This window comes from Barbatula barbatula (genome assembly GCF_947034865.1).
Source record: "Barbatula barbatula genome assembly, chromosome: 21".
NCBI lineage: Eukaryota > Metazoa > Chordata > Actinopteri > Cypriniformes > Nemacheilidae > Barbatula > Barbatula barbatula.
The window spans coordinates 19,196,340-19,220,436 of record NC_136784.1 but is presented as its reverse complement, the minus strand read 5'-3'; the positions used below and the strand labels follow the sequence as shown (position 1 = coordinate 19,220,436).

General features: G+C 40.0%; 3 protein-coding genes across 5 annotated transcripts in view; 2 read left to right on the top strand and 1 right to left on the bottom strand.

Annotated features, from left to right (window-relative positions):
* The window catches only part of ldlrad4a (low density lipoprotein receptor class A domain containing 4a), a 71,730-nt gene extending 65,572 nt beyond the window's left edge, over positions 1 to 6,158 (top strand). Inside the window, exons 4-6 of one of the 2 annotated variants that reach the window (XM_079484982.1) lie at positions 1,753 to 1,907; positions 2,509 to 2,562; positions 2,779 to 6,158. In XM_079484982.1, the coding sequence (XP_079341108.1) occupies positions 1,753 to 1,907; positions 2,509 to 2,562; positions 2,779 to 3,306 (737 nt within the window). In that variant the 3' untranslated portion in view covers positions 3,307 to 6,158. The remainder of the gene's footprint in view (positions 1 to 1,752; positions 1,908 to 2,508; positions 2,563 to 2,778) is intronic. The other variant, XM_079484983.1, reaches the window with a different exon arrangement.
* Positions 6,159 to 6,455: 297 nt separating this feature from the next.
* On the bottom strand, positions 6,456 to 11,195 carry fam210aa (family with sequence similarity 210 member Aa). The gene is made up of 5 exons (XM_079485514.1): positions 11,036 to 11,195; positions 10,783 to 10,820; positions 10,025 to 10,414; positions 8,563 to 8,674; positions 6,456 to 8,467 (listed from the first exon to the last, which is right to left on the bottom strand). Exons 3-5 carry the CDS (start codon positions 10,387 to 10,389, stop codon positions 8,201 to 8,203), a joined length of 744 nt encoding a protein of 247 aa, XP_079341640.1. The 5' UTR covers positions 10,390 to 10,414; positions 10,783 to 10,820; positions 11,036 to 11,195; the 3' UTR covers positions 6,456 to 8,200.
* A 2,510-nt stretch (positions 11,196 to 13,705) lies between these two features.
* On the top strand, positions 13,706 to 23,867 carry rnmt (RNA (guanine-7-) methyltransferase). 2 transcript variants are annotated; one of them, XM_079484216.1, is made up of 11 exons: positions 13,706 to 14,226; positions 14,819 to 14,931; positions 15,148 to 15,286; positions 15,479 to 15,601; positions 15,811 to 15,926; positions 16,711 to 16,892; positions 17,538 to 17,702; positions 17,904 to 18,021; positions 18,984 to 19,085; positions 19,187 to 19,220; positions 22,905 to 23,867. In XM_079484216.1, the coding sequence occupies exons 1-11, from the start codon at positions 14,211 to 14,213 to the stop codon at positions 22,940 to 22,942; spliced, it is 1,146 nt and encodes a 381-aa protein (XP_079340342.1). In that variant the 5' UTR covers positions 13,706 to 14,210; the 3' UTR covers positions 22,943 to 23,867. The 2 variants fall into 2 exon arrangements, with proteins under 2 accessions (XP_079340342.1, XP_079340343.1); XM_079484217.1 differs by having other exon boundaries at positions 14,170 to 14,567.
* The last annotated feature ends 230 nt before the right edge of the window (positions 23,868 to 24,097 follow it).

Here is a 24,097-nt window from a genome sequence, read left to right as displayed (position 1 = left end):
CAAAATATATTTAGGGCATTTGTGGGAATGCACACTTTGTTGTGTTGTGACCTGTTCTCATTACTGTACGGAACAACGCTAATAACTTTACCCAGCACTCCATCATGCCAGTTGCATAAGGGAATTGTGATCTCGCGAGAATTATCGGATCTTACACCCCTACTCAATTACAACATGTTTGCCCCCTTTCACAATCAACCACCAGTTGTCTGTCTCTTGGAGGTGGTCCAGGCCGTAATCCGGTTAGGGGCGGCAGATTTAGGCCGTTTTATCTCCTGTGCTGGGTTAACTCTTACAATACGTCTGGTCTCTGGTTATTTCCTCCAGGCCTTTAACAGACGGGGCCTTGTCTTGCAAACACTCTCCAATGGAGCCATGGCACGGTGCCACTTTTTAATGCTGTCACTTACGCAGCCCAGCTGCATTCTGGGTATGTTCCCTAAGTAAAGAGTTGCCATGATGGAAAGGTCAGTTTGGAAGGTTATTCAAAGGATTGAGATGAGTTGGTGACCTGTGAAAAGCTCATAATCAAGTGAAGCTAACTGTGGAGCATGTGGATTTGTAATTTCTAGCTTTAACATATCGTGTGGCAGGACTTTAAAGGGGATGTAGAGTTTTTGTATTCATGTTTTGATATTAAATATGTCTGACCTTAAAGAATTGTAGGCTTTAAGGTTATTTTGGGCATCTCTTGTTTCAAGGCGGGAAATGTAGGCACTATAGTTTGTTAGAAGATATAAACTATGGTCTTCTTTTCTGCCTAATACGTGAAATCCACTGTGTGTTATTGACGTTAGATCAATTTGTTTTATAAATGATCATCCTAACAGCAGTGTTAGACAGTTGATTGTTTTTGCATAAGGATTTACTTTAATGTATTGGTGATTTTTCCATTGTCTCACAACATAAACCTTTGTGTGTCGGAGGGAATTGTGGGAGTTCCTGAATGGGCAGTAGGCCTTACAAGATTTCTCTCAATGTATGTGTGGCACATTTCTATGTTTTTTTTATTTGACTTGGAAACAAGACCCTATTGACTTAAGCCTTACTTTGATTTGGCGTTGGGCAGGGTGGGGTGTCTAGCCAGTCGTAACGTTTTCTGAAGAAATAAACACGCTACAGGAAATAAAGAGTGGCGTGACACGTTCATTCAGACATTCCTTTTAAGAAATATTACATTTCTTTATTTTGATTCCGATATATCTATGATGTAATTAGTTGATTTTGTGAGGTAATAAAGAAGCTGTGAGCAAGCAGGGCAATGTGACTTTGAGTCCAACTAACATCATATTTCCATAATCCCTTTCCATCACTCCTGAAAAATTTTCTCTTAACTGTCCTTTGAAAAAAGCTTTAAGCATTCTTAAAAAGCATAAATACATTCTTGAGCTCTCCAGTCTTTGAAAATGTGGACAAATTAGTCTGTTAGTTAATTAGTCTGGTTCTGGTTAGTGCTCCCCACCCAATCACAAAACCTTCAAACCCGTCCCCTTCACTGCCCCCTGGTGGTACAGAGCAAGAACATGTTGGGTTTGTCGTCACGTTACTTGTATTAGACTATCCAGCTTCATACCTTCAGTCAAGTCACGCGGCTTGTTAAGGAGTGGTTCTCTTTTACTCTTTTAATTGTACATAAATCCTGCCCTGAAAGGTCTTCGATTTCAGACTTGCCACACGTGAGCTTTTAACAAGAGAAATCTGCGAATGACTAAACAGTGCTAATGATTTTCTCTCTGTGTTCTTGTCTTTTAGCTGAACTGGAGTTTGTTCAGATAATAATCATAATTGTGGTGATGACTGTAATGGTAGTTGTGATCATCTGTTTGCTGAACCACTATCGGCTGTCGGCCTGGGCCTTCCTCACACGCCACAGCCAGGCACGTCGACGAGAAGACGGCATGCAGCCGGTAAGTGATGTTTTCGTCCAGATGTGAACGCCCCCTTTACGTGTGTTTACGGAGCGGCCACGTGTGTGCTGTCTGCATGAGTTCTAAAGCAGAGTGGGTGTCGAGTTCCTGTTCTGCTGTTTGATCGCCATATGTGTGACTCTTTGACCATGTTCATGTGGGACTCGACCGCGTGTGCGCCCGCTTCGGGGTGTTTGCGGCAGCACTGGTGAACCCGTGCGCACTTCCTCGTGTAGATTTACGTCCTGTAGTTAGGAGTGCTGAGACACGCTCGTCTAGACCGCCATCCATCTCACCTCCCAGCGAGAGAGTCATAAAAATATGGCAGGATGTGATTTAGAAACAGATGCAGAGCATGAAAGTAGCACGAATGGCTAAAGTCTTAAATTCAGAAACAAGCTCATAAATTAAAATCAACAACATTTGCGGTTTTATGTTCAAGACTAACCAGCTGACTTAAATTAAAGATGCATGATTTGAATTGATTCACGAAGTGTAGTTTGGTAGATTCTGATGCCTTGGACTTTCTATCCAAACTTCCTGTATCAGATGAGATTTGTCTTGACTCAAACAGTCTTTTTTCCTTTCCTCTCTCGTCTAGGACGGCTGTGCATGGCCAACAGACAGTTTGGTGACGCAACAAGGAGCCACCGAGGTTAGTTGAGTCAACTGATATGACCTGTTATTAAACCGTTAGCCAATTAAAATGTTCAGTTAAAGAATCTGGTTAGAAATAATTAAGATTTGTTTGCAAACTGCTTTTCTACAAATAAGAAATATGGACTTATACATTTTCTTTTACAGAAAATCAGCAATCGTTTTGAAAAATGATCAAATTTTGAATCTTAATATATCTTTCCTCTGTCCTCAGGTGATGTACGGGCCACGGAGCGGAGAGCGCTTCAACACACCATTTATGCAAAGGGACCGATTCAGCCGCTTCCAGCCCACCTACCCGTACCTGCAGCAGGACATCCACTTGCCACCCACCATCTGCCTGTCAGATGGAGAGGAACCGCCGCCCTACAAGGGCCCCTGCACGCTACAGCTCAGAGACCCCGAGCAGCAGCTGGAGCTGAGCCGGGCGTCGGTGCGTGCGCCCCCTAACCGGACCATTTTCGACAGCGACCTGATAGACGTTTACGTGCACGGAGGCGGGCCCCGGCCCCCTAGCAGCAACTCTGGCAAGAGCGCCTCGAACTCGCACGTGGAGGGCCCACCGCCCACCTATAGTGAGGTGATGGGTCAGACGTATCCAGGCTCCGCCTCCTTCTTGCACCAGCACAGCAATAACGCACCACCCTCCAACCAGAGGACAGCCAGCCGCTCGGCCCAACCTGCCGCAAGCACAACACTGTTCGTCAAGGTCAAGGAAGGCCGGAGGGACAAACCTGTGTGACTACAAGGCGCAGAGAGTGGCCGATCCGTCGCCCACGCTCTCTGGCACCGCCTCCTGCATTTCGAAGGGGTGGTGGCTAGGCTTACGGCACACTCCCCTTGCACAATTTCGAAAAGAAAATTGAGGAACCAAGCTTACAAAGTTATTTCTTTTTGTATTTTTTGGTTTCTGTTTCTTGCTAGAACTCGGGGGCTATTTGGGCTCCTTGGCTAAATCTCTGTTCGTTTGGTTTTGTATGCTCTCCTGTATTTAAAGAAACGGTGTGTCAGCACAGAAGGTTTGCGCGAGGGACCGGTCATAGGATTGAGATATTTACTGTTTGTTTGTGCATTTCCAGGAACCGTGCACAAAAATTGAGTGCCATGAGAAAATCTTAAATCTTGGGGACGTGACTCTTGCAACGACGACAACAAAGACTCTTTACGTTGCACTTATTCTTTTGAAACAGCAGACATTGTCACCCTTCGTTACTTTTGATACGTCAGCGCACAGGTATTCTCTGACTTGGAAATTTATTTTCACGATTTTCTGAAAAGGAGACGCAGAACTCTGATCCAGCCTATAACCTCCAGAAAGGAACTGCGTCATGGCACTTATTTACAAAAGGGGTTTAGCAAACTGTTCAAATTCCAGATCATTTTCCACTGACCAAGCGAGAGATATTGACATGGACGACACATACCGTACGCCACTTTCATCCTGTCGAGTAGCACTTTAAACTTGCGTCACTTCAGCGTTGTCATGGGGTCCAAGTGCAAGGGAATCATGGGAACTTTAGTCTTATGCACATCCCCTGTCCCCTTTTGAATGAGCGTGTCATATCTCATGTTTGTTTACTATTTTAAACCGCAAAAAAGCATGCATATAGGTTTCCAGTTATCCATACTATACTTTAGTTGACAATCGTATACGGATCTCATATTTTCGTTTTATTCCGTGGCACCACAGGAACACGGTTTTGCCTGTCGCTTGTTTATCATCAGTATTTATTCGTTGTCCACGCAGGTGTACATCCACGTTTGTTCTCATCACCACATGGCACGCATTGGTAATGCTCTCAGACACGCCATCTGTTTTTGGCCTTCACTTTAGAAAGTCCCGTAGAAAAGCGGGCTATTTATTTATTAACTAGCTATTTATTGAAGGTATCAGATTGAGAGGACAATTGGTTGACGTGGGGGGAAAGCCATTTATTCACGTCTGACACCACTCCCACCCCTTTGGAGAGATGTCCATCCAGTCAAATGCTATTGTCCATCCGGTGTTATCTTCTTCGGCTCTGCTTGCCGTCACTCATTCTGAGCGCACGGTTTGAGTTTGTGCTGTATCGCTGCTGCTACGCGCTCCTGCTGCTGCTGCTGCTGCTGCTGCTACTCTTTGTTCGGTGTCCGCATCCCCATTACTTAATATTTGCTTACCGACCGCCACACACATACATGTGCTTTTAGATCGCTTTATTTCTAGGTTAACTTGGTCGTCGTAGGAAAACAAATGGAAATGTATTTTTACGTTCGCAGCCGAGAGGTCGGCGTGTTACTATTTCAATGAGCGAATTCGGTGCCTAACAGTGATGTTTAAGCAGACATAGAAACCCACTTGCACTCAAAAGTCCCCACCTTTGTTGTGCCTCACTTCCTATGGTGCTTCTTTCAGTAGTCGAACTCTGTTTATTTGTACGGTGCTGTATATAACTTGAATATATTATGCACATATCCTACCCAATGGGTAGACAACCACAAGAAAGCATTGTTAATACTGTAATATATTGTATAGATGATAATATTAAAAAGAGAAATTTAACAAGGTGGCATCAAGTTTTGTGAATGCCTTCAATTGTGCTTTGTCTTTTTTGTAAAACAGAGTAACGTTTGCAAAGAGAAATGCTACAGTATGATCATATATAAATACAACAAAAATACTTCTTATATTTTTTTCCTATACGGTGAAATGCAAATGTGTTATGTGATGAAACGAATATAAAGCAGTTATATAAAGGAGAACTAGCTGCCGCTTTTGTAACTTCCAGAGAGCGACGTATAAATGCCAGCGCTTGACATTTTATTTATTTCAAGTTTGTTTTGTGACTGCTAGCTGTTTGGACTTGTAATAACAACGCTCGGTCGATCGCAGAAAATAACCTGACGTGACATCATTGTATCCTAGTTAACAAAAAGAAATGAAACGGATTCTTTATCGAAGGTTTGTGTCGGGGTGAGGCAGGATGTCTTGTTGGTTGTAGGCCGAACTGACGAGAGAGGATTTGAGCGACGCGTTTTCGGATATCATTTTGTTTCTTTCTTTTTACACATAGCCAAGTGTGTGATATATATATAAACAGTGAAAGAGCATCAGACGCCCATAGCCGAATGTTACTGCATGTTCAGTTGCTCATTTTCCCCGCTCGAACCAATAAACGGGTGAATGACTGAGAAATTGTGTGAGTCGGTTCATCTTGTTCTGTGGATCTGGAATTTTGAGTCATCTGAAATCCACAGCAATGTTCGGCGCTGGCCTTGACATCACATCGCAGGACCAGATGACCTGGACTGTGGACTGCAAACTTTTCACTTTTTTTTACAAGAGAAAAACAGTTAAGTGAGCAAGGAACACTGCTGTCCTTACACCTTTTTTATTTTTGTTGTTCTGTTATTTAAGTCATTGTGATGTCAGCGGTTTTCAGTTTGAGGTCTGTTAATTGCAATACTTTTACAGGAAAAAAGGTGACTGAAAACTCTTTTAAAAATCAATAAAACTATTGCTCAAAGATACTGTTGTAGTCCCTCAAGAAACCATCCCACGCTTGTTCTTTCACTGTCATCAAATGGCTTGAGAGAGCAATTAAAAAGTCGAGGAACAGAGTCTCATATGTGCTTCTGTCATAATGCATGCAAATAACATCTCTCACGTAAGTTTTGTTTCCATTTAAAAAAAAGGTTTTGGACCTGGAAAATGACTACAGATATGATTACAATCTATAATACTCATAACGTCATATCAAGTTGATCATGTTTGGTTTTCTACCATATAATCACTATTGTTGGGCAGATACTATTTTATTTATGGCAACTATTAAAAGCCATGACATATTTGGCAATTTATAAGGTATTAAAATAGAAAATTCTGTCATGAATTACTCATCCTCAAGTACGGTAGTTCCAAACCTGTATACATTTATTTGTTCTGTTAAACACAGAGAAGAATATTTAGAAGAATGTCGGCAACTGGGGTTTTTAGGGTTGTCAAGAAATGCTGGTCAAAGGTGCCCCAGAACTGTTTGTTTTCCTAAATTCTTTGAAATGTCGTCTTTTGAGTTTAACAGAAAAAAAGTTAAATGTACAATATTTTCTTTCTAGCATGGTAGTCAATTGTGCCCCAGAAATGTCCATTGCTAACACGCTTCCAAATATCTTTGTGTTCTACATGTGTTTTACATAAATGTGCTTTGGACAATGACATGTATACATAAAACAAAAAGTGAGCTTTCGCAACATTCTTATTAACTTAAGTCATTTCTGACATGAAATATTACAAAACTAAATTGTGATAAACAGACACCATCACATCTGGTGCAGAAACAAAGCGGAGCAAAATAAGGTCAAGTAGAGTGTTTTCATCATCAATGTCAAAACGGTGTCTTTGCTACATCGACCCCCTTATAAGACAAAGTGACGGCATTTAATTGAATATTATTGGTTGCTGTTTAAGTGGGGAGAGGAAGTCCGAAACTTCTGGGATGGCATGAGGGTGAGCCAATGATTTTTCGAAGGACGAGGGAGTTGCACACCTGTAGCGTACCTGCTGCTCATTTGATTCATGAGTTTGTCATCTGTACATTATGGTTTGAATATTTCTTCTTTTACACTACGTATGTTGCAGTTGCACCAGTGTCATAGTTATGCAGCATTAGGCTTTATTCATTCAAATACATTTATACTTTGTGGTGTCTTTAACTTCATATTAATCAGCTTAATATGTATTCAGACACAATATTTTTTGGAGAACCCATTATAAAAAGGGTCTCGCAATGTTACGGGACATCACAAAATGAGACGAGAGAAGCTATTCTGATGGGTTTTTTTCCATTTGTGACCAACCAGGTCTCTTCATCATGGAATATCATCGGTCATGACAGGAGTTGGTTTGCAGGGAACGATGCAGGAGACCCAAAGGGTGCGTGATGCGATGACATTTGCTGATAAATGCACGTAATTATAAAATGTCATTTATAGTTTTGCAAAAATACATCAATGTTTGAAAAAAGAAAACAGGGACTCGAATGAAGTCACATAGGTTAAAAAAGACATCTTGACAAAATCTGCAAAGTTTGATTCTGTAAATTTTAAGGTGTTAAACTTTTTCAGTTCAGTACAATATAACACAGAATTGTATGTGCTGCACGTACATTTACAGCTTCAAGAACACTGTTTTGCATAATGTTTAGTTACAATCGGTTTCGATTCTTCCAATTTTGACCATATCATGTTCAGTAACTCAAACCTGTGATAACTATAAGCTATAGCTTAAATAAGCGCTGCGTAATGTTAATAAAGAAAAGGCATGGAGTATAACACAGGAAAATACACTTCATGTACAACTCTGTTGTAAAACATTATGTTGTGATTATCTCCAGAAACTAAGGTAATATTATAAGGTACTATTGACGTGTGATATTATCTTTTCGCAATAGCTTAGCCAACTACGTGAACAAGCAATGTCAAATGTGCAGCCTATTAGATTTAGAGAGCATGTGTTTTCCCCAATAAAGGTGTATTATATTTTAAGTAACATCACGTTCTAACATTACTGGGAGATGTCACATCAAATCTTTAGTGCATTGTCCTTCTCCATAAACTATAGACACACAAGTCCAGACCTAACACCTCTCTTCGAGATGCTACTCCTTTTTCTTTCGGAACGACACTTTGTCTTTGGTTTCTTGAAGTTTTTCATTGAACTTGTCTTTCGTTTCCCCCATTCTCTCGGATAAGCGATCCTTGGTCTCTTCCATTTTCTCAGAGATTCTCTCTTTGGTCTCCTCCATCTTCTCCTGGAGATATTCTTTCACCGGTGGAGGAGTGGACATGTAGCCGTGCTTCCTCAGGTACTTCACAGACAGTGACGTTCCTCCTAACGTTACTGTGTACCTTGCAGGCGTGGTAATCTTCAGAAAAGGAGAAAATAACTTCAAATCTTACACAATATCATTTATTTATGTGAAATTGTTTCATTTATTGGGTAAATGAGGTTAAGTCCCACCTTGTACATGGCATAGGCTGTTAATGCATAGCCGCTCTGAGAGTTCTCCAGAAGTTTAACAACCTTATCAGGAAATCCAAGATACTCCAGAAACGGCACCAAATTCACTCCTCTAAAAGAAACACAGAAGTTCTATTGTTCAATATTTTCATTCCGAATTGCAAATAAGGAGCGTAAATTTCCTACAGACCTTTATTCTGTGCAAGGTTTATAAAAAAATATAAGTCTTGCAAATAAGTGTTTCCCACGTAATATTTAATACGTATTGACCAAAAAGAGTTTAAGCATAAAAGCAATAAGTGTAATACTGCTAAATTGTTGTTCTTCAAAAAGAAAATTGGTTTCTGTTTAATTCAATTGCAATTTTCTGAGCAAAAAGTACAAATCATACATTTTTCTCTGATGTACAGATGACAACCATTAAACTGTCATTCAGTGTAACAATCTTCTCAGGCACATTTACAACAGAAATCTATTTATGACGTATCAAAAGATACATTACTTTCACCCCTAATGCAACTTTTACATATTTTTGTATTTCCCACTATCCTATAGGTTTTGCCCCTTTGTCAATAAGAATGTTTTACTCATTTAAAGCACAATATTATTTATATGTTTTAATATGTACAAGTCAGCATAAACATATCGGTTGAATTTGTACATAAATATTGTGTTACACTGAATGACAATGTTACATCATTTCAACCAAATTTTGACATGTTATTCTACAAAACGTGTAGTAGACATTTTACTTACATTAAATGTGCTTTCTATGGACTTAAAATACCTTTTGGAAATTTCTTTGCGATGCGGACATATTTACGTCTTTGACCCATTTATTAATACAAAAACACTGTATTTACGAAAACATCTGACGGTAGGAAAACACATTTGTCTTTGTAAAAGTGATTCCTTATATTTGCCCGTTTAGTGCACACATTTTTGACACTCCGAGACTTTTTAAGGACCCTCAGACATAACTATGAAGAATTTTATTTTTCATTTGAACTAAAAACTGTTTGCTGTGAGCACTTGATAACTCAGACATTCATGACAAGTGAGGTCATGGTGAATGAAACGGGCCATTTTAAAGCATCCATTAGCCCCTCCCACATTTCTGAAATGTCTAGACAGTGGTGACCCACATTCAGCCAGATACACGGCAGAACAAACAGTCCCGCGTGCTATTTACTTCAATTCATCACGACCATGAAGATATAACGTCCAAGCACAAAATAAAAGTCCTTATACCCCACAGCACAACTGACTCTTGTAACGCACGCACATATCAGCTGAATATTCTATTTGTATCTGTTTCCATTGGCAGTGCTATAGCTTTGACACTGTGGTGCTTTCAGGTCATCACAAGTTCCACGTCTCTCAGCGCGTAGCTTGTAAAACCGAAGTCTCTTAACCCCTGACACAAATTCACACATTTACAGTAATCACGTGTCTTACTTACTTCATTGCAGCGTAATAAAAGGTGCCGAACCACAGCGAAGACGTCACCACATGCACAGGGATCATGACTTTGCTGTACTGTTTAAAGGTCTTTTTGAACCTCTGAATGAGGCTTATAGAACTGTCCTGCAGCGGGTCCGACTCATCCTGCCCCGGAGCGGCATTCACCGCATGATCTCTGCTGGAGGTATCGTGACGGGGAGCCGGACAGAACGACACCGCAGAGGTGCCGAGCCACCGTGGGCCGGAGATCAGATGGACCGAGGGTACCAGCATCTGTGTGGTACGACCGGAAGAAGATGAAGGTGTGATGTGCATCAGAGCGGCAGTCTGCCTGAACACTCCAACACACACGAACCTCTTCATCTCGACACCGGCTGCTTCTCCTAATCTGTCGACACAACATACGACAACAGCTCATAAATGAACATTTTTCTGCGTGCATCCAATTGCCTGGTTTCGTCTGGATCAGCCGGTTCTTATTTCTTATTGTCGGATGCAAGACAGCCACCAGGATGAACACAAACAACAAATGTACTAAACAAAAACACAAATAAGCCAAGAATTAAATACACAAGTTTAAAGTTTGGATCTCAGATGAAAGGGTTTAAGATACACACAGGTACTTGTGAGTTGTTATTTGTTTTCTCAGATCAGGCAAACAACAAAGAGATTTGAGCATAATATAAGAATCTTCATGTGTCCAACACATGTGATGAAATAAGCAGAATGAGATGACTCGATGGAAAACATCGCTACCTTTGACCCCGATGATGGAACTAATGTTGGTCACACAGCTGAAAACACAAAGACACATAAACATTAAAACAGGATCACATCGAAATGACCGTTAACTTCTTCACATTCACTTCTGTTTGTCATTGCAGTTAGTTAGCGAACGATGACCAGCTAGCAGCATTGCTAAGTGATGTCTGATCTTTCATCGGTTCCACTAAACACAAGTTCACTGTCTGATCGGAAAAACGACGATCCGCGAGAAACTGATACATACACAGTTAACCAGGACCAGCATGGTGTTATTCATCCACCGAAACCACGTTTTATTCATGTCCCTTCTGTCATTGACACACCGCACCGGTTACGAGACATGATGACTATACCGCAGTGCAATGTGGGAAGTGTAGTAGCCTAACGTCAACTCTAGGAACTACACTTCCCATCTCACGAGGCTAACCTATTTCTTTGCAGCTTTACAGCTTTATGTATAACTTGTGCGTTGATGGCTTTTCTAAATAGTTATCATTGTGATGGGAAAATATCATATACACAAATGTAAACGGAGTAAAAAATGCTTCTTTCAATTGTTTTTCAAATGAATGTAAAATTATTTGGCATCCCTAAACTATCTATTCGAAGACAAACAATTCCTGTCTGACTATACATTTCTCTCTCTTTGTTTTTAAAAATCTGAAAAGCGACTTCTGATTCTGTATATCGACATAGCAGTAATGAATTTATGACATACTTCACAAAAAATAACATGCAAGATATAAGTGTGCAACCAGAAGTGAAACCCGCTGAACAAACGACTAACTACAGCGCCTCTAAGGAGAAATTGAAAATGTATTTTCTACCATAAATCACGATGAACTCTCTTAAATCAGTAGATCATCTAAATCAACTACATGATTGCTAGACCCTATACCTACAAATCTAATGAAAGAGATGCTCCCAGAAATTATAGATCCTCTACTTAGCATTATTAACTCATCTCTGACATTAGGACTAAGATGAACTGGAGAACTAGTTAACTACAGACCTATTTCGAATCTAGCTTTCATATCTAAATTTCTAGAAAAAGTATCAACTCAATTATGTTCCTTCCTCCAAAGGAATGAGATTAATGAAGATTTCCAGTCTGGATTAAGAGCACATCACAGTACAGAGACTGCTCTGATTAGAGTTACAAATATCTGCTTTAGGCGTCTGACCGAGGTTGTATCTCCTTATAGGTGCTGCTAGATCTTAGTGCTGCCCGCTCCTACATAGACTCGAAAATTATTTCGGCCATAAGGAAATAGCTTTGAAATGGCTTAGATCTTATTTATCTGACTGTTTTCAATATGTAGCAATAAACAATGAGGTATCACGCAAATCGAAAGTCCAGTACGGTGTACCACAGGGCTCAGTCTTAGGGCCTATGCTCTTCGCATTATACATGCTACCTCTAGGAGATATAATAAAGCGACACGGAGTAAGCTTTCACTGTTATGCTGATGATAAGCAACTTTATATTTCCTCGAAGCCTCATGAAACACAGCAATTCCATCGAATAGTGGAATGCATAGTCGATATAAAAAACTGGATGAGTAAAAAAATGTAATACTGAACTCGGACAAAAAGAAGTGTTACTTATTGGACCGAAAACCACCCTTCGTAACAACTAAGAAAACTACTTAACTATTGATGGATGTTCCATTAAACCACTGTCGTCAGCAAAGAATCTTGGCGTTTTATTCAGTAGTACTCTGTCATATGAGAACCATGTCGCCAACACCTGCAAAATTGCGTTTGCCATCTTAAAAATATATCTAAACTACATCTTATGCTGTCACCATTAGATGCAAAGAAGATAATTCAAGCATTTATGAAATCAAAACTAGATTACTGTAATGCACTTTTAGGTGCTTGCCCTGCAGGCCTATTACAAAAACTCCAACTGGTCCAAAATGCGGCAGCTCGAGTTCTTCCATGTACAAAAAAGTATGAGCATATTAGCCCGGTTCTGTCAACCTTGCACTGGTTACCTGTAAAGCATCGCATAAACTTTAAAATCTTGCTTATTACCTATAAAGCCTTGCATGGTTTAGCTCCTCACTACTTAAGAGAACTTCTAACGTATTATAGTCCATCACGTGCACTACGCTCTCAGGTGTCAGGTCAGTTGGTAATACCTAGAATTTCAAAATCAAGTGCAGGCGGCAGATCCTTTTCCTATCTAGCGCCTAAACTTTGGAACAGTCTTCCCTGCACTGTCCGGGAGGCAGACACACTCTGTCAGTTTAAATCTAGACTAAAGACGCATCTTTTTAATCTTGCATACACTACATTATCATAATATATATATTTCAAAGATCTAGGCTGCACTAGTTAGATCAACCGGAACCAGGGACACTTCCAATAACAACTGATGCATTTGTTGCATCAAAGAGTGCAGAACAGTAGGCCTACTCTACTCTAAGCCAGTCTTGTCTCATTGTTCCAAGGTTACCAGAGCGAGCAGGATGCAGTCCATGCCCAGACCTGACAAAAGCTGAGATGGATAAAGAAGGTTGTGTCTTCACAACAAAATTGCAGCCGCTATTAGATTATTAATGATAATGTTAATTTTATATATTTTTTTATTTTGCCTTGTTGTGCAAGCACTGTCAAGCTTGTGCAGAAGCAGCAGTTTTTGCCAGAGGGGAACAGGAATCCCTGGTTAGGCCTGGTTTCCCTCTGAGGTTTTTTTTCTCCTCCAATGGAGTTTTGGGTTCCTCGCCACCGTTTGCATACTGTTTTGCACTGTTTGCCTGGGGGGGAGGCTGCTAGAATCTTAAAGTTTTAATTCATTAACACTGCATATAGGAATTTATAGTCTGCTTTATATTTGACCTGTGTTTCGCTCTCCTAATCTTGGGTGTGTGCGTCTATGTGATAGCCCCTGAGCGCGCGTGCGTGTGTGTCTGTTTGTTTGAGTGTTTGTGTGTTGGCAGCACGTGGTGTGTGTGTGTGTGTGTGTGTGTGTGTCTGAATCTGTGTCTATCTGCGTTGGTGTAGGCCTACAGCGTTTTGTAGAAAACGAAAAGCTTTTAACGAAATATGAAATTAATTAAAGTAAAAAGCTGTATATTAAAATAAATACGTGGATAAACGTAAAAATGCGCCTTTCAAACGCATACCGTTTCAAAGCAGCCTTAATGAAAAAAGGCACGTCAGTGTCGAAAAGCATAATAAACATGCCCCTTAAAACCTTAGAATATTCCGCTTCGTTGTAGGTGTGAAATATTTGCATAAATAAATACATTTTGGTATCCTTTCATTTTGTTTCTGTGGCGTCTAAATATTAGGTAGAGCGACGTCAATTCCACCCCAGTCCTGTGGGCGGCGCTGAACTCACATCACCCGCCCATATCACACCGGCGCGCGCCCGTGATCATACTGTGTACGCCGTATGCGGATTCACGATGGCGCAAAACTTAAGTGAGTAAAGCAACGTTCATCTCGCCTCAGTGCTCTGCTTACATACCGCAGCTCATCGCTTAAAAACTGTGTGTTTTATAAGAGTTCGCGTCGCAGATCTGTTCAGATTAGACACGTGTCGACTCGACATGAATGATGCGTGAATTTGAATCATCGATGCAAATCTAAACTACGGCCATGTCAGAACATGCTTGTATATCATGAGTCGGGTCGTCTGATCGTCATACTTCTGCGTATTTAAAATGCAAATGTCTAAACGTGTATCGGTGTTGCCTCGGTGAATCGTCTTCAAGGGCCCCACGCAGTGTCCACAACAGTATCTGATAGCCCCTCATTCACAGGTTATGCCCAAAGGAAATATTCTGGAAGATACATTTGTTATTCAAAATAAACAAACATTGCACCCTTCCTGTTGTTTTAGTAATGCTGTAGTTTTCTCCTGACTCACTAAAGACTTTCATTTGTGTCCGTGCGGTCGAGATTGATACTGCAGTCACTTTTAGACACTTTATTTATTTTTAAATACGACATAATTACGATATGTGATTATGATTTTGGTATTAACTATCGAATGATGTTTTTGTTGTGACAGACATTAAATGTACCGATGGAGAGGTCGAGCAGGAGTGTAGGAGAGAAACTGCACATACTTCACTGAAGAGACACAGGGATGCTGATGAAGATGAATCTCCCAGAAAGAAGCTGGTAAGATGCTGTATGGTTGCTGTGTGCTGCTTGTGGAGGTTCGGGTCACACAGTTTTGTATACAATGAATGTTTATCAAGAAAACACTTCTGTTGTATGTAACATATTTGTTTTAGCATTGTTTAAACTTTCCTTTCACTTTATCTATCGGTCATCTTTGGATAAAAGCGTCGTAATGGTTAATGCAAAGAACTTTTGTGTACCAATGCTTTTCAGGTCACAGAGGAATCCTTACACAGTCAAAAAGTGGCCACGCATTATAATGCTCTCCAGGAGCACGGTCTGGCCGAGCGCAATAGGAGCAGGATTGTCCACATGCGCAATTTCAACAACTGGTTGAAGAGTGTGCTTATCGGTGAGAAACACTGCAGCTTTCAACTTTTCTCGCTTTCAAAAGTCATGTCATGTACTTTAGGCCCCTGTAGAGGATGCTGGACAATGTTTCCTCCTCATTCTCATCCGATCATGTTGTTGATTTTTTTTAATCTCACGGATGGGCTTCCCATTAAATTGAAGCATTAGACTTGACTTGGTGTGTTGCTCATAGCGGACATCTTGGACAAGGTGAAGCAGAAGAAAAGAGATGTGACCGTGCTGGATCTGGGCTGTGGAAAAGGCGGAGATCTTCTCAAATGGAAGAAAGGACGGATTGACAAACTGGTGTGTGCAGGTAATCGTACGAACCGTTTGATCTTTTCCAACCTCTTGCATTGTTTATATTGCATGTAATCCTCATGCTGATCTGAGGCCAGTTCTGTGATGGCACAAATGAGGAGTGTTCTTTTACAACAGACTTCCTGAAATATAAAATACCTTGGCTGGAGGACAACCCAATTGTCATTATAAGTGCCTGACTGTCCTGTTGTTTGTATGTTACAGACATTGCAGGCGTGTCCATTGAACAGTGTCAGCAGCGTTATAATGACATGAGACGCAGGGGTCACCCAAATGACCGCACCTTTGGAGCCGAGTTTATCACTGCAGACTGCAGCAGGGTATGTGCATTGATGAGAAACACAAAGAAGTTTTATCTACGGTTTACCTGTAACTTCACATCGCTCATTGCTTATTTCAATCATATATTAATTGCCACACAGGGTTAGCTATTACTTGAACAGATTTAAAGCAGTTCACTTGCAACATGAAAATTCTGTCATCAATTACACGCCGGCATTTCAAACCTTTTTCTGCCGAACACAATAGATATTTTGAAACAGGTCGGTGACAGAACAGCACAGCCCCCCCATTCACTTCTATTGTAACCAATGCAGGTGAATGGCAGGGGGGCTATTAACAACATTCTTAAAAATATCTTCTTTTGTGTTCCCTGGAAGTCATACAGGTTAGAAATGACAAGAGGGGAGTAAATGATGGCAGAATTTTCATATGGAAGGTGACCTGCTCCTTTAAGTGTGCTTTGCTTATATGAAATCATTTAGGATCGGCTTAATGTTAAGTCCACTTTGTGAAGAGTTTAAAAACATGACTCTCTCTTTAAGCCGTCTGACATTTCATCTTTAATCAATGCTCACAAGTAGCCCGTAAGATAACATAAGATGTCCGGAAGGTTTTTGGAAAAACCTCTTCAGGTAAGTAGTGGGTGCTGGTTGTGGTTTCACACTTTTGAGATCTTGTTTCATTTGTGTGAGACACATGTTCACCTTTTAATGTTCGGGAGGTGTCAGATGATTCTCACACATGGAAAAATGATGAAAGTCATTGAACATCAGCACATGACAGTACAGGGTCACCTGCTCTCTCTCTCTCTACGTGTTTCAGGAGTTGCTGTCTGAAAAGTTTCGAGATCCGGAGCTTCAGTTTGACGTGTGCAGCTGTCAGTTTGTGTATCATTACTCTTTCGAGAGTGAACAGCAGGCTGAAACCATGCTGAAAAACGCCTGTGAGAGACTCAGACCTGGTGGATTCTTTATCGGCACAACCCCAGATGCATATGAGCTGGTGTAAGTTCTCACACTTACGCACAGACACATGAGCTGGTCATGGATTATAAATTGCAATGATTGAGAAGAGGCTGTGCTGTATTATACACGTAGCTTTCTTGGCTGAAAGCTGTTGCAAAATAGTTACGTAATAATACAAATATTAAAAACACAGATTTGATGTCACTTTATGGGCAATTATGGATGTGACACAGAGTTTGTTACGATTATATTGAACCATCTGTTTATATTCTACTTGATGTAGAGTCTAAACATTAGAATAATGTCAGTCTATGAACAATGTATTTTAAGTGAAATAAACCTTCGTTATGGATGTGATGAAAAATTAACACGTTTTTTGGCAGACAAACTTTGTAGAGTTTCTGCGAATTAAGATTAAGCAATAATACCCAATGAATGGAGCTTTATTTACATTTTCATGTGTTCATTTGAGAAATATGTACCGCTACGGATGTGACAATCCCGAAAATGGACAATGCGTTTAAAAATAAAATGCATGCTTTAAAAACTTGAAGAGAGACCTCACATGGGTAGTTGAACCCTGAATGTTTTTTTCATGGCAAGGTTGACAATTTCACACAATTGTAATCAGCAGTGTTTTCTCATGCAGTTTGTGTTTTAATATGAAGTCATTTTGGTCCACAGGAAGCGATTAGAGGAGTCGGACACCAACAGCTTTGGAAATGAAGTGTACAGCGTGAACTTCCATAAGAAAGGCGACTACCCTTTGTTCGGCTGTCAGTATGACTTTAACCTGGAGGGAGTCGTCAATGTGCCTGAGTTTCTGGTGTATTTCCCTCTGTTTGAGGAGTAAGTGTTGCACATCTCCTGTGTTTTTGAAGCCTTGTTTTTTTTGTAGCGTTAATGCCATTGGATGCCATCAGAGGGCAGAAGAGATCCACAAATCTCACATGCCTCTTATCTGCAGCGTCTAAGATGTTTATGATCATTTTATGCTGTTTGTGGCCTCAATCAACAGAATTAATTTGATATTGTTATTTCTTTGTCCAGAATGGCTAAAAAGTACAACATGCGTCTTGTCTGTAAGAAAACATTCCGAGAGTTTTTTGAGGAAAAGGTTAAAGATGAGAAAAACAAGGTTCTCATGCAGTGGATGCAGGCGCTAGAGGTTTGTGTGTTTTTGTGATCCATTACTTCACTGAGATAGATCTGCGATGGCGTGAGAGAATTATAGAAGAAAAGCCAGAAGAATGTTATGCACACGTGCACTTTTAGCTGTTCCGCTGCACATTTGTGACAGCAGTCGCAGCTCGTGCGCTCTTTTAAAAGGGATCGTTCACCCAGAAAGAAAAAAATCTGACATTGTTTATCGTGACATTCAAAACCCGTAAATGACACAAAACACAAAAGAAGATATTTTGAGATCTGTTCTTTAAAATATCGACTTTTGCATTCAGCCGAAGAAACTCATACAGGTATTGAATGACACAAGGGTGAGGAGATGTGGCTGGACTTTCACTTTGATTATGAAAAGCATATTAAATAGATCTCATGCTTTTTAGAAGTGGGTGCTTACCTGACGTATTAAGATAATTATCTAACCTTGAATTTTAAGTAACTGAGAATATTACAGTCAAATGTGAGTAGTAATCACACGCAGTGTGTTTTATGAACCTCTAAACGCATCATTAGAAAATCGTATCTTGAGGCTGTTTTTGTATTATTTTATGTAACCAAAGGTTCTGTGCCACAGATCTTGCCAAATCATTTTCATCTCCAATTTCTACCTATTTGTTGATGTAGCACTGTGTTCGTGTTGTTTGGCTTTCTGTGAACAATCATACGCAGCAGCTATAAAAGTGCGCAATTGTCATATTTTACAAACTCCAGGCACTCTTAGAAATATCTTTCATTGTCAGCAGTTGTCCTTTTAGCTTCTAAATGGTAATGTACAGAGATGTGCTCCGCTATTGTCGTTGGGGAAAAAACCTTAATGTCCTTGAGACTGGATGTGACGGCAATTTTCAGCCTGTAGCTGCCAGATCTGTCCGTGGATAATGATGCCTGTTCATCTGCCCCTTATCTTTACTTTGGCAGAATCAAACAGTTTGTGTCTCCTTGTTGTCATAGCGATACCCTCCGGATGAGAGAGGCCGGCTGGCTTCCGATTCTCCTGGGGAGTATGACCATGCCAAGACAATCTCTGAAAATCCTGGTGTTAGACTTCCCTTGGTGAGCATTAATATCCTTTTCTCTTAGTGGAAGGACTTTTCTATAGGCTTTTATTAATTAGGTTCTAAAAGCGGGCTCTTTTTTTCTGTTTCTTCCCCCAGGGGACGCTGAGCAAGTCTGAGTGGGAGGCTACAAGTATGTGGTGATGTTCACTTCCTGTTTAAATCAGCCTTACAATATGTCATTGAGCGTCTTTTCAGTTCTCATGTTGTGACAAACAGATGCTTTACGTTCCTGATATATCACTTGTCTGAATGTTTTTTCTACAGCGATTGTACCGAAATGACAACAGAGAAGAGAACTGTTATGAGAGGCAGTTTAGACCAAAGAGATAATTACGTGACCATTATACGACGACTCCTACTAGATGATAGAATCTGGTACAATTTGTCTAAATGTTTTTTACGCACAAATACGTTTAAAGCGCTTACTTGCATGGCAACACATTTTTAATACCAAAGATTTAACATGCAGGTTGATATCATTTGTACTTGTCGACGGCGGATTGATCTGTTCCATATATATTTTACGGTCTTTAAATAAGTGGGCGTGGCTTATTTAACAGCGTGAGCGTGAGACTAAGTGTGATGGAGAGTAATATAAAATATATTGTTTGTTACGGCAAAATAATTACTCGTGCTGTGGTCATGTCGGTCATGTCACTTTTCAGTTGTACAACACATAGCTTAATATGTGTTAAAATATTCTGCATAGTACATTAGTAAGCACACTATTTTAGTACATGTGTACAGTCATTTATTAGATCAAGCTAATGAACTTGCCGACTGAGACTTAATCACAGAAAATAATTATGAAACGTTTTAGTCTAAAAATATGTGTAACTGTGTGGATTGCATTATAAATAAGTCTTCTGTCAGATAATGTGAACGTCTTACATGAGATGATGCATATCTATTTTTATTTGTATATCACCATTGCCTAGATCAGGTTATACAATAACTCCGAAACCAATTCTTCAACATATGTTGCTTTCTTTAGACAAGCAGCAAAATAATGAACAGCAAAACAACTGATGCAGTACTTGATGCTTTTTCTGCCACCGATCCGAGTCATTTTATTTCGAGTATCTGCCGATCCGAGTCACGCTTTAATACTTGTATTTTCCTAGTGCTAGGTGCACGCTCCAGGTATGTTAAGGTTATTAGAATATTTCTATTTAACAGTTCAGCATACTATAAATGAACATATTGTAGAAAAGATAATGACAGAATTAGCGGGATTAGATTAAAATGGCAATCTTTATCGATGAAGTATAGTTCAAATGCTTTTATTGCAGCTGGGCAGGAGTTTGTCCTCACGAGACCGAATAAGAGCTTCATTTAACACTCAACACGATACAGCAAGATCACTCTGCGCTATTGACATAAACAACTTTGAACTTTAACAAAGATGCTGAGTTTCCCTTTATTTCAGAGGACAGCTGCTAATGCAGACGCTAACCCGCGTTTTCTATCACAGCGTCACAGGGCTGAGTGAACTCACTGTAGTCTGTCACCTTTTTTGAGGGTTTGGTTTAAAATAATTATTATTGAATGAAACTCCGATGCTAACGCTTTGCGGAATGCTCGCGCTGCATACATTACAAGCGGCTGTTCCGCTGCACATTTGCGACAGCAGTCACAGCTCGTGTGCTCTTAAGAAACTTGTTTGATGGCAGAAGTGATTGGAAATGAGGTTAAAATACTTGATCACCCCCTGATCTTTGCGATCGGTTCGGGACATCCCTACTTGATGTTTTGGGTCTGTTACAGTTTTCTGCTCTTTTCACACTAACAGCTTCTCTGAGGCCCTAATTTACAAAAAATGCCGACTGGATAGCCCTCGCAAAAAAACCTTTTCTAGCTTATTTACTAACACAGTCTATTGAGCATTGCGTCATGTTTGTTTTTGTGGGTTTCCTTTAATGTGAAAATGTTCACTTGAGACATGCCTTCAAACATTCTCAAAACACCAGATGATGTCAGTAGAAATGGATTAATGTGCTGTACAATAATAAACGTACATTTATATTTATACAAGTGACTTGCATTGCATGATACTATGCATTTGTATTTGAGTATGTGCAATCCTGGGATCGTACCCATGACCTTGGTGTTTCTTGCGCCATGCTCTAACCACTGAGCTACAGAAAGCTAAAACTTTATATAAAATAAAACGAAACAAAAACATTTGGACAAGTTGAAGCCGGTTGAACTGAATTGATCTACATATCAAATTTGTGATAACTGTCGAACTTAGCACCAAGGTTTTTCACAACGGATTTACAAAAAGAGGTAAAACTCACCCAAGTCAAAAGAACTTTGGGTATCAGGGGCCGCCAAACCAGATTACTCCAATTCAATTATTTGAATCTAAATGATAGCAAAACTGATTTCACTTACATTTACATTTATTCATTTGGCAGACGCTTAAAAGCGACTTACAAGTAGTTTTTTTACAGTGTCACATTACTGCAGAGCAATCAGGGGTAAGGTGTCTTGCTCAAGGGCCCTTCAGTAATGACCTGCTGGCACTGAGATTTGAACCAGAAACCTTCTGATCACAAGCCCAATGCTCTAACCAATAGGCCACAGCCAGAAAACGTCCTATTTAAAAGCTAGGACTTGAGCTACTCGAGTGCCATGCTTTTGTTGGAATTCCACTGAGCTACCAGAATCAATGGAAATCTAAATATAATTTAGAACTTTCAACAGGGCTGTCTCTGTAGACATTTAGTTTAAAACCAGACTGAAAAGTTACACTACTGATGCTGTTAAAGCTACCTCAGAGAATATAAATGAGTGGTGGTTGATCTGAAGTTGTGACACCTTTTTGTTGGCGGAGCATAGAGGGGGGCAGAAAGATTCCCCTTGCCGCTTTACTAACGAAAGCGATCTTGTTTTGATAGCCTTTTGTTTTACAACGACTGGAGAAAATCAGATTTCATTTGAATGTGTACGGTTAGTAACTGCTTGGGACTGTGACTGTTGTTGAAAATTTGAATTTTAACGGAAGGAAGATAGATGGACGAAGTGTCAGGATTACCTTCCATAGTAACATTTAGGTGGTCTGACATCCACACATACCAGATAAAGAAACCAAGTGTGTATTTTAAAGAGAAACTGCGAGCATATACATATAACAAGTGCAACAACTTGACACACAACATGAGCCTACTCGCGGTTTTCTCTTCCCAATTCTACTAATGCACGTATGAAAACTGTAGAAACAGCAATGGTAAACCGTTCCCTTTGTTCAGTCTCCAGTCGCTGGCTATTAATATATATATTATATATATTGCGCTAATACAGGAAAATAACTTGACTTGTTCCCCCGCTGTTGTGATAAGGTGAGCGAATATTATAAGTTTTTGACACATCACCAAACCATAATCCATACTGTCGAAAGATGTGTCTACACGCTTTTCTTTTGTGCCGTGCGCCGACATAATTGTTGACATTTGTCATGATGATTAGACTGTAGTACTTTCACAAACTCACGGGAAAAGCAACAGAGAAGAATGATGTTCTAGTTGACGCACAGAGCCTGTGATCACTTGAGGAGTATACGCACTACCACCACCACTGCAAACAAGAGAGCGTTTGTCTTGTGTGCGTCCGGCTTTATGCGGCAGAAACGCTGTCAGTGTTAAAGCACATCACGAGTGGCACTTTTGTAACTTCCTTACGCACTTCTTACGTGTTCACTCTGGTCTGTCAGTATTGGTCTGATGCTGTGACCCTTGAAAATTAACGTTCGAGTGATTTTGGGTTCTGAATCTCTCTCTTTTATTTTGTCTTCTGAATCTCTCTCTTTTAGGCATATACCTGGTGTTTGTGTTTGAGAAGATGTCGTAAGTCAGAGGAATCGAGCGGCCGCTGCTGACGTGTCTCCTGTGGTTTCCAGGAGCCTGCTGACCTCTTCAATTTCACACATCTTTTTATACAGGCAGATCTTTTCTGAGTGGGGGCTAAAGGAAGAGATTGTGTTTTGAGCATGTTGAGGAAAGGCGACGTGTACACGAGGCAAATGATTATTATTCTGATGGATTCTGTGGTTACTTGTAACCTGTGTTCACCAAGTAATCTTTCTCTTCATGTCAAGCTAACAGCCAGGCAGGGCTCACAGTCCCTTTGGGGTTTGCTCTTTGATTATCTTCTTCTGAAAAATACCCACCTCCAGCAAATCGCTCTTTCTTTCTGTATGTTTTAGCCAAAGCTCCTGTTTGTTTGTGTCCAGCCGTGAAATGTCGATAAGTTTTTGTTTTGTGCGTGACTAGAGCGTATGCCCACTTTTCTTATAGATTCGACACACATCCATGTAAACGTAGGCTTAGCGTTTGGTTAGTTTTTTTTTTCTTTTCATTTGAATTTGTAATGATCTTTTACTGCGTATTTTTTTTAAACTTCACTATCTGATGTCATTGTTGAGCGCTGTGTCAGTCTTGCAATCTGTCGAGGGAATGTAAAGCTGTTTTTTTGGGAATTAAATCTTGAATTACATGACGTGTCTGTTGTATGCCTCTGACTGTGAAGTCCTTATATCTTCGTGTTTTATGTCTTGCGTTTCCGACACACCCTGTGTAGTTCGTAAAGCCTTCTGCTAATGATGCAAGTTGGATGAACACCTGAAGCCACAAGAGCTGCCAAATTAAAAGTGAAAATAAAAGTACAGAAAAAAATTTAGCACTTTCAAGTGCAAGTTATAAACGCACCAAGAAATGTTCTCCTTTTTGTTCAATTGTACTTAACCTAACAACAATAAATGATGTTTTTCACTGTTGTTATTACATCTAAGGCGGTCAAGATATATGTTGGGTTCTTTATTTTGCAGTTATCGTGGCAAATAGAGTTTCTGGTAACGGTATTGTAACAATATCTATTTAAATTGTGTTTTTATAAATCGGTCAAATTAATCTCATTCATTCTCTTATTTGGCCAATAAATCACACAATTTGAGTGTAAGGAATAGAGAGTTTGTTCCATTTTGACTCTGAAGGTAAAACTTACATT

What these genes read in the sequence shown, in the direction of transcription:
- fam210aa (XM_079485514.1), bottom strand. Translation starts at nt 10,389, where the DNA reads ATGAAGAGGTTCGTGTGTGTTGGAGTGTTCAGGCAGACTGCCGCTCTG. An exon ending in TTTTATTACGCTGCAATGAA is followed by an intron (nt 8,675 to 10,024) that starts GTAAGTAAGACA and finishes TGTTTCTTTTAG; the next exon opens with AGGAGTGAATTTGGTGCCGT. An exon ending in CAGCCTATGCCATGTACAAG is followed by an intron (nt 8,468 to 8,562) that starts GTGGGACTTAAC and finishes CCTTTTCTGAAG; the next exon opens with ATTACCACGCCTGCAAGGTA.
- rnmt (XM_079484216.1), top strand. An exon ending in GTTGAAGAGTGTGCTTATCG is followed by an intron (nt 15,287 to 15,478) that starts GTGAGAAACACT and finishes TGTTGCTCATAG; the next exon opens with CGGACATCTTGGACAAGGTG. An exon ending in TATTTCCCTCTGTTTGAGGA is followed by an intron (nt 17,703 to 17,903) that starts GTAAGTGTTGCA and finishes TTCTTTGTCCAG; the next exon opens with AATGGCTAAAAAGTACAACA.